General features: G+C 37.3%; 1 protein-coding gene across 4 annotated transcripts in view; it reads left to right on the top strand.

Moving 5' to 3' along the window:
- BRWD1 (bromodomain and WD repeat domain containing 1) overlaps window positions 1-9,947 on the top strand; it is a 77,169-nt gene extending 67,222 nt beyond the window's left edge. For 3 of the 4 annotated variants that reach the window (XM_015570728.1, XM_015570727.1, XM_015570729.1), the window contains 3 exons: window positions 338-505; window positions 3,035-3,934; window positions 5,112-9,947. In XM_015570728.1, coding sequence (XP_015426214.1) covers window positions 338-505; window positions 3,035-3,934; window positions 5,112-6,283 — 2,240 coding nt within the window. In that variant the 3' untranslated portion in view covers window positions 6,284-9,947. The remainder of the gene's footprint in view (window positions 1-337; window positions 506-3,034; window positions 3,935-5,111) is intronic. The other variant, XM_006774147.2, reaches the window with a different exon arrangement.
- The last annotated feature ends 379 nt before the right edge of the window (window positions 9,948-10,326 follow it).

The raw sequence follows: 10,326 nt of genomic DNA, 5'->3' as shown, positions 1-10,326 counted from the left end.
ACTTTACTTCCGCACCTCCTCTGAGTCTCAGTGTGCTTTTCTCTTTCCTTCTAGTTATAGAATTTCCACTCAGCCAGCTTTCCTGTGGTTCTTGATGATGTCCGTTTTGTCTTTTAGTTGTATTTTTGAAGTGGTTGTGCGAGGCAGCAATTTCTGGTGTTTACCTATGCCGCCATCTTGGTTTCTCCCTATCAGCTGTTTTTTATTCGAACATCTTTAGAAAATATACTCAAGTATTTAGGAATCTGCTTTAAGTCTTTTGTTATGAAGTAACTGCTTATGTGTGTAAAGATAAGAGAATGTGTGTAATGAACTGTTGATGCTTTGTTTTTCTTAGAAAGTGAAATGGAAGATTCCTTAGGTCCCTCTTTATCATCCTCAGCTTCAGAGAGTTCAGAGGAGAGCAAAGGGAGTTCAAGAGCTCGTGAGCCCTCCTTGCGCCGTAGGCTGGCCAGAAGCGGCAATCTCAGAGTGACCAGAACCCGGGCCGCACAAAGAAGACCTGGTGAGACACCCTGGGGTGCATTGGAGGGATGTATATCATGAGGTTCAAAAGCTAAACACTGAATGGTTTATTGATTTAATGTATCTACATATGATTAGTCCTGTAAACTTTTTAAAAATTGGGGTATAGTTACATCTGGCTTGGGATTAGTTTCAAGTGTTCACCATAATTACTTGATATTTGTATACTAGTACATCTTGAAATGACTACAAGTCTATAGTTACCATTCATTACCATATACAGTTACAGATTTTTTTCTCATTATTTTCTTGAGATGAGGACTTTTAAGATTTACTCTCTTAGCAATTTTCTTTTTTTAAAAAAAAATATTGATTTTAGAGAGAGAGAGGAACATCAATTTGTTGTGCCACTTATTTATGCATTCATTGTTTGATTCTTTTTAAAAATAGATATTTTTTTATTGATTTCAGAGAGGAAAAGGGAGGGAGAGAGAGATAGAAACATCAATGATGATTGATTGGCTGCCTCCTGCATGCCCCCTACTGGGGATGAGTCTGCAACCAGGCATGTGCCCTTGACTGGAATCAAACATGGGACCATTCAGTCCATAGGCTGACTCTATCAGCTGAGCCAAATCAGCTGGGGCCATTGTTTGATTCGGGTATGTGCCCTGACCAGGGATTGAACCCACAGACCTTGATATGTTGGGACAAGACTAACCAACTGACCTACCCAACCAGGGCTTAGCAACTTTCATATGTGTACTACAGTATTAACTATAGCCACCATGTAGTACATTACATTTCCATGAGTTATTTATTTTATAACTGGATGTTGATACCTTTGACCCCCTTCAAACCGCCCCTCCCCCTACACACACCAGTCTGTTCTCTGTATCTATGAACTTGGTTTTGTTTGTTTGTTTTTTAGATTTCACATATAAGTGAGACCATACGGTATTTCTTTTTCTTTGTCTAACTTATTTCACTTAGCATAATGCCTGTACGGTCACTCCGTGTTGTTTCAAATGGCAAGAATCCATTCTTCTTGTAGCTGAATAGTTTTCCATTGTGTATATATATATCACATCTTCTTTATCCATTCATTTTTTTTTTTAAATCCTCACCCAAGGACATGATTAGAGAGAGAGAGAAATAGAAAGAAACATCAGTGTGAGAGAGAAAGATGATTGGTTGCCTTCCATATATGCTCCAATGGGATTGAACCAGCAACTTTTTGGTGCACAGGATGATATCATCCAACTGAGCCCCTCAGCCAGGCTCCATTCATCTATTGATGGACACTGTGCTTTGCTTGTTTCCTATTGTGGCTATTGTAAATAATGCTGCATTGAACATGGGGGTGTGTAGATCTTTTGGACTTGTTTTTGTTTTCTTTGGATAAATACCTGCAAGTGGAATAGCTGGATCATATGGTAGTTCTAGTTTTGATTTTTTGAGGCAACCTCTTTACTGTTTTCCATAAAGAGGCTGCACTGATTTACTTTCCTACCAACAGGACACAAGGGTTCCCTTTTCTTCATATCCTGTCAACACTTGTTATTTCTTATCTTTTTGATAGTAACTATTCTAACAGGTGTGAAGTGATAACTTCATTGTGGTTTTGATTTGCATTTTCCTGATGATGAGTCATGTCATGCATGTCCATTTGTATGTCTTCTTTGGAAATAACCTATTCATGTCTATGCCCATTTTTTTTTAAGTTTTAATCCTGTCCTGAGGATATGTTTTATTGATTTTAGGGAGGGAGGGAGAAAGGAGAGAGATAACATTGATGTGAGAGAGATACATTGATCGGTTGCCTGCCGTACACACCCTGAACAGGATTGAACCCGCCACCTAGGTATGTGCCCTGATGGAATTGAACCCACAACCTTTTGGTGCACTGAATGCTGCTCCAACCGAGTCACACCGGCCACTGCTCTCTAGGATAGTGATGGCAAACCTATGACACGCGTGTCAGAGGTGACACGCAAACTCATTTTTTTGGTTGATTTTTCTTTGTTAAATGGCATTTAAATATATAAAATAAATATCAAAAATATAAGTCTTTGTTTTACTATGGTTGCAAATATCAAAAAATTTCTATATGTGACACGGCACAAGAGTTAAGTTAGGGTTTTTCAAAATGCTGACACGCCGAGCTCAAAAGGTTCGCCATCACTGCTCTAGGAGTTTCATGGTTTTAGGTCTTAACATTCAAATCTTGAATCTATTTTGAGTTAATTTTTGGGTGTGGTTTAGGGTAGCAGTCTAGTTTTGTTCTTTTGCATGTACTGTTCAATTTTCCCAACACCGTTTATTGAAAAGTATCTCCTTTCCCCATTGTGTATTCTTGTCTCTTTTTTCATAAATTAATTGACCATATATGTATGAGTTTATTTTTGTGGTATCTATTCTGTTGTATCCTTTTAAGTCTTTTAGATTTAGAAAGGAAATCTGTTTTGGCAGTAAAATATAAGGAACATCAGTACTAAAATAGTGAAGTCATTTAAAAAATGTTGAAATAAGGAAGACCTTTCTAATCTTATTGTCACTTTATTTCTAGGTCCAGTTTCTTTAGAAAATGGATGTGGCAGAAAAGCCACTCGAAAGAGAGTCTATTTAAGTGACTCCGATAACAATTCATTAGAAACTGGTGAAAGTTTAAAAGCCCGAGCTGGAAATAACCGGAAAGTGCTAAGAAAGTGTGCTGCTGCGGCTGCCAATAAGATAAAGCTAATGAGTGACATAGAGGAGAATTCCAGCTCTGAAAATGTCTGTTCTGGCCGGAAGCTGCCTCACCGCAATGCTTCTGCTGTGGCTAGAAAAAAGTTATTATATAATTCTGAAGATGAGCAGAGCTTAAAGTCAGAAACCGAAGAAGAGGAGCTAAAAGATCACAATCAGCCATCGCCAGTGTCCAGTTCTCATGCGGCCCAGAACACGGTCAATGAATCTGAAAATGGCGATTCAGAGTCAGAAAGTGACTTGCAGGTAGTCCGGAAAAATTGGCATGCTAATGGCGACAAGTCCCATCCTGCAGCAACTTCTAAAACAAAACTTCTTAAAATAGAGTCTTCTGAGGAAAGTCATGGTTCAGATTATGGACATAACAGAACCAATGGCCCATCAACGTCTGGGCAGAAACTCAAGGCAGGAAGTGTCTCAGGGGAAGAGGAAGAAGCAGATTCTGAACCAAGAAAATACCCTGGTAGGAAATACAGCACAACTCGCAAGAATGCCACTTCCCTTAAAAAAGCAAAGGTCTTTACTGATTCAGAGGACTCTGAATCTGAGGAAGATAGAGGAGATGGTAGATGTCACAAAGTGGAAACAAACCTGCTGTCAGGAAAGTTGAAGAGTGAACCTATGGCTGCGTCCCACTGTTTCTCAGATCGTGTGTCTGAAACTGATGTGGATTCAGATGATGACAAAACAAAAGAAAAACCAAACGATTTTGTGAAAGGTAATTGAAAACATGTCACTGATTTATTCTTATTGCCCTTCCCTTCTAGCATACATTGTTTTTCTTTCCTGTGAAACTTCTCTTTGCCAGTTGTTTTCTCTACACTCCCTGCATTCTCCATTAGTCTTTTTTTTCTTTCATCTCTCCTATTCCTGTGTGCGCACCCAATTATTGGTTGAGTGCATTTAGTTTTACTCACATGACAGGCAATTTGGCCTTAACATTATTACTATTAAAGATGTCACTTCTTGTATTGGTGATTGGAGATATTATATTGGCGATGGGTTTAAGAAAACAAAGGCAAGCACTTTTATAAACTGTCGTGATGATAGTTTGAGAAGAGGAAAGACAAGGGTAGGACTGATCGAAAGGAATGTGGTAAGTAGTAATAGCAGCAGCTAACAGCATTTTCCAGATGTTCTGTATATCATGATGTTTTTCTAAATGCTTTATGTTTTTTCTTTAATCTTCAACCGAGGATAGGTTTTTGTTTTTATTTTTTAGAGAGAGAGGAAGGCAGAGAGAGAGAGAGAGAGACATCAGTGTGAGAGAAAAACATCAATTGGTTGCTTCCTGTATTCACCGTACACACCCTGACCGGGGATCAAACCTTTCGATGTATGGGACGATGCTCCAACCTGCTGAGCCACCCAGACAGGGATAAATGCTTTATGTTTATTAATCAGTTTAATCTTCATATCTTTTATGAGATAGGGACTATTGTCAATTTTACTGGTAACGAGCACAGAGAGGTGAGGTAAATTGCTGAATTAAGATTGTACTGGTAAATGGGGATTGGTGAAAAGTTTTAAAAGAGCAGGAGGCAGCTAAAGCTAGGATGAAAAGTTGGTGTGATAGGAACTTGTAAAGTTAAGAAGTGTTGCAGGGAGGCTGAGAGTAAGTGGTTAGTTTTTATAGCCTAGTGTAGTGGTAAAGAGTTTAGTCTGTACTCATGTAAGTAAAAGGTTTTAATGTCAGGTGTCTGTGCACATAGCTAGAAAGGCCTGGGGTTTTACTGTGAGGAATATGTTGTACTTGTGAACGGTGCTGAGGCTAACAAGTCACTGCTCCCATGCCACTCACTGCCATTCCTTCCCAGTTAATAAGAATGCAGAATTATGGACTGATGTCATATAAATGTTGAATTGAAGATTAAAGGAATACTCTTAATTTTTAGATTCTACATCACGGGACCATGGACAAAGCAGAAAAGTTTCCAGGAAAAGGGTCTGTTCCAGTGACTCAGATAGCAGTTCGAAAGTGGTTAAGAAATCCTCCAAAGCCAAAACAGGTCTCCAAAGGATTCCTCGAAGATGTGCAGCCACCGCTGCCAGTAAGATTAAGCTCATGAGTGACATGGAAGATGCTAGTTTAGAAAACGTGTGCACTAGAGGCAAGAGGAGAAGGAAGAAGCCCCTCCGTTTTGCGTGTACCACAGCCGCCAAGATAGGGAGTGACTCTGAGGGAGACGCAAACGGTGCAGTGCCCGACGGACAGGGCGCAGGTGAGGGGGAGGCGCCTGAGGCTGACTCGGAAGGCAGCGCGGAAAGCGTTCGCCAGCCTCTCAGTGGAGACTCTGACTCTGAAGGTATGCCAGAGCCAGAATACAGGGACAGGCCTGCCAGGCGTACAGGTAGCCACAAAACAAATGCTGCACCTTCTAGAACAAAGAGGCCGTCGTTTGGGTCTTCAGAGGAAGATTCAAAAAGCCATATTCCAGGGGGTGAGATTGGTAGAAAATTTCCTTCCGAGTCAACTTTGGAGCAAAAAACTACTACAGAGACTAACTTTGAAGAGGAACTGAATTACGGGCTGCGCAGGTGGAATGGCAGAAGACTCAGGACCTATGGGAAGGCTCCTTTCAGTAAGACAGGAGTGACTCAGGACTCGCAGGAAGCAGCTAAGACGGAAACGAGAAGGAAGAGACTGCATCCTAAATTGGGAAATGTGAAAAATTCAGAAACAGGGAATTCAGAGTGTGGACCGGACACTAGTCCCAAATCTGACTCAGAGTTGGGATCTGTAACTGAATCAGAGGTTGACTGTGCTGATGAGACAAAAACCAAAAAGAGGAAAACAAAAGGAAAAGCAAAAGTAAATGTTAGAAAAGGTAAAACTTTTACAGCTAACGTATCTAAAACTGTGAGGCAACAAAGACAGAGCAAGCGTCCTAGGTTAAATGTGGATGATAATGACTGGGAGGATTCGGACTATGCAAAATCTAAGAGAGTTCTTCGACGTTCAAAAATTAAAACGAGAAATCAGGGTAGAAGGACCGTGAGATACCATGATGGGGATGATGATAGAAACTTAGAAAATGTGTTAGATTTTGATGATTGCACCTTATGACCTTGAGGGAAAACCAGTTCATTTAAAGAGGAAGTGGACTGGAATTTATGGTGAAACCTGGCTGTTGAAGTTATTATTATTTTTTTGTCCTACAATTCAGGGAATATATTTATATTTTTCTATGAAAAGTTATGAATGTGACTAAATCATGACTGTTATTTTTATTTGCACTTGCTTGCCTTTGTAGCAGCATTCAGCACAGGTGCCAAAATATGCTTCATTTTGGGGGCAGATCTACTTAAACAGTATTTAACTACATATAGCGAGAGTTTGAAATACGTGAAACACTAGACATCCTGGTTATCACAACCAATGAGCATTACTTTCATGGTCATAAGTGCCATGCAGATATTTTTGGAATTTGTCAGGAGGTGGTAGTTTCTAACCCGTGTCATATTGTAGCATAACAATTTCACAAGACCTATGTTTACAGATTTTTCATAAATATTATGTCCATATCGACATTACAATCATGGGAGGTGTTACCATGATTAGTAGTAGGCAAGGTACCTACCACTTTTTTTTTTCTTTCCCTGGCTACTTGAGTAGAATGCATTATACCATATTTGGTCATTTTCATTGAAATGGTTTCCAGTTTTCAAATGCTGTTGCATCTTTCTTTTTATTTTAAAGGAAAATATCATTATTATTATTTTATAAACTTGAATTTATAAAGTGCTGGTAAATTATTTTTTTTAATGTTTTGATCATATATTTCAATTCCTAAGGCCAGACCATAATCCTAGCATTTTCTTTTAGATTGTGCTCTAACAAAAGGCTATATAATTTTCTTTCCATGATCTCCTGGTTTTCATGTGAGGGATTTAACCAAACTCTTGGTCTTCGATAGTCTTACTCTGTGACATAGAGGAGTTTGTGTGCCTTAGATTTAGGGAGAGTTTATTCTTTAATAGAGTACAGAACTCAGAGAATATTTAAATTATATGTAGTTCCCCCCATTTCTATTGAAATCGTAGGGTTGAGTTTTATTAAGTGTGCAATTGCAAATCTCATCTATATAGGAAACTAGTGAAATGTTATCTCCATCTCTTTGTTTTAGCTTACTGCTGCCATGTGCAATCTCAAACATTCTTTGCTGGGGTAACTCAGTATAACTTCATTAGTGACCTTTACTTAAAACCTAAGAAAAGTCATATTTTGTTGGAAAATAATTTTGGAGTCCATTTAAAGCAAAACTTTTATCACATCATCAGATACCATAGTAACACTTTTTTTTTTTTTTGAGCCAAATGTTTTTACTTGATAAGATTGTGCTACTCCAAACAGTATAGGTGGCCATTCCTGGCTTGTTTGTGCCTGAAGATGGACTTGATTCAAATGGTTTACATATTTTGTAGCGAAGGGGTATGTTTCAGTACTCCCATCTTTACTATTTATTGGCCCTATTTGGTTTCAGACTAAATTAACCTTTTTCTCCTGTGTATCCTTAAAGTGGCAGATAGGGAAAAGCACCAGTCTCTGGTATTAGTGTTAGAGAATGTTCTTAAGTGTTGTTACTTTGCAGTTATCTATCCTGTTTGACATGGTAAAGGTATTTTCTCTTTTAGACATTGCCAGCTGAGATAGGTGGGAGGCCTGCCTCTCTTTGGTTGTTTAGAGATGCTCTTCTTCTCAAAACTTGTATTAAGTGCATAGTGCACAGTTTGGTGCAGGATAATTGTCCTTCACTCTTGACCTGAAAAAATTAATGGAATGCTCTTTACTTCCTTAATTTTAAGAAGTGATGATAGATGGCATATCCATTAATTTATTTAAACTTTTCTTAAGCTTCTCCATTTTATATCTAGTCTCAGGGTTATAACTCCATGTTTACCATCATTTGCAAAAAGGTACCAAAAATCCTTAAATAAATAGGGAATACATTCATAAACACATAAATTCTTTTGGTAAAATGTTAGTTTGACCATTTAGGCTTCATCAATAGAACTATTCTTTAGACTAAATTAATTGGTCATTGACAGGCTGGTCAACTAATTACTCATTTTTCATTTTGTCCAAAATAGTTACACCCTTATTTATATAAGAATTATTCTGGTTTCATCTGGAAAAAAAACACAAGAATTGTCCTGGTAACTTTGAATGTGTGGTTGACAATGGTAGCTTCTCAAATTCTGAAGTAAAACTAAGGGATTATAGAGAGAATCATTTTTTTGGGTCATGGTGCTATTCCTAAGGTTAACTTTGAATATGTGACACACACTCCTAAATACCTTTAAGGAAAATTAATAAATAATTAATAGTTCAAAATGTTTACATTGAGCACTAGAAAGTTTGATTTTTTTTCTACTTTATGCGAAAAGGCGCAGGGATTTAATGCACAGATGTACTTTAATAAGTTTGGGATTGGTTTGTGTTTTTCTTGTGAGAAAAGATAAAAGGTTACAAATTGAATGTGAACTGATGAAGGGCTATAGCTTTCCATTGCACTTGACATAACTTAATGGTATATGAAAAAAATACTACTGTGTTGTGTATGTCCAAAGTCCTCTGACTTTATTCATTTATGGTTTAAACAAAAAGGTTTGAGGTACTTAGGTTTGATTTTTTTATTTCTTTGAATAACTAATTTTACCAAGCATATTAAAAAAATTAAAATGTTTAAAAATAAGGTGAGGTTTTAAAAGCATTTTTTTTCATATCCTACTTTTTTCGAAAAGGGTATATTGACAATGTATAGTAATTTCTGAATAAAAGGAAAAATATATTCCAAGTTAATTCCTAGGATTGTCGTTCTCCCTTTTTTTTTATGTTAGGGGAAAATCTCTGATTAAATCCTTTCTCAATTTACTAGTCCTTAGAAAAGGATAAAGCAGTTATAGCTTCTAAATTAAAACACAAAAGTTTCTTTTAAATAGCAGAGATTGTACCTGAAAAGGAAATCAGTTTTATAATAAGGAAATAGAAGGAAAGAACTTATGTTTTAGGAAAATTCACTTCAAATCTGGAAGTGGAAATGGAAAAAGGAGCCATAAACCAATGAAAATACCGTCTGAGGTACTGCTGTCCGAAAACAAGATAAGACACTTCACCAAATCCTCCCACTTCATCAGTTGATGGCATCTTCAGTAAAAATTCTATTTAGAGTACCATTGGGTCCATACTACATTCCCTGTCGTTCTTCTAGCCTTTTTTCAAGAACATTAAAACACAAAATTTATTAACTTTACTGTATAGTATTAAAAACTAAGCTGAAAGGATTTTAATCTCTTCTGTAACTACAAGCTGAATTTGTACCATTTGAACAAAATGAGGGGTTTGTATATCAAAATGTAAGAACATCGTTAAAGGTGCATACAATATTTTTGGTTTTTCTTTCTACTCAATTGAATTGATTTTTCAGATAAGTTTAAAATGGCCAGATAAGGTCTTTTTGCCTTGTCCTTTACTATAGCTGAAATACCAGCCCCATATTTTTCATCGCTATTAAGTCAACATATTTACTTTGTCAGGTATCTTGTAGCTGTCACCAAATACTTTAGCTTTCTTACAGCGTGTGGAAATTATAGCTCAATTCTAGTATGAAAGGGTGCAACAAACCACCTTCATTGTAGAAGTTTTTGTCTATTGATTAAGTATGCCTTGCACTTCTGCAGTGGATATCAGGGAATAATAAAGCAGAAACCCTAAGAAACTTGCAACTTAACAGTTTAAAGACTGACTCTTATTCTAGTATTTGGGAATAGAAAGACCAAACTAAATAAATTTGTCAAAGCTAGGGAGAAAGTGGAACGTAGTAGGAAAATATAGTCCAACTACATTAGTAAGTGCTAATCCTGCTTGTAACTCAATTGTGAATTATTAGGAAGGATTGAAGTGTACAGAATATAATGACGAGGGCTGTGTTACCTCTTCTTCCATTCAAAGAGTATTTTTATAGCTATTTTCTTAAATTACAGATGTTGCCTAAGGATACATGGGAATTCTCAAAGTTCAGGGGGGTGTTTACCAGTCACTCTGCCAAGCTTGTTCCTAGTCTATTGTTAGTGTGGTAGGGAAATGTCTAGACTCTGGTCCTTCTCAAG

This window comes from Myotis davidii, unplaced genomic scaffold (assembly GCF_000327345.1).
Source record: "Myotis davidii unplaced genomic scaffold, ASM32734v1 scaffold227, whole genome shotgun sequence".
Lineage (NCBI taxonomy): Eukaryota > Metazoa > Chordata > Mammalia > Chiroptera > Vespertilionidae > Myotis > Myotis davidii.
Note: the sequence above shows the minus strand (reverse complement) of the source record. Positions and strands in the feature narration are given on the sequence as shown.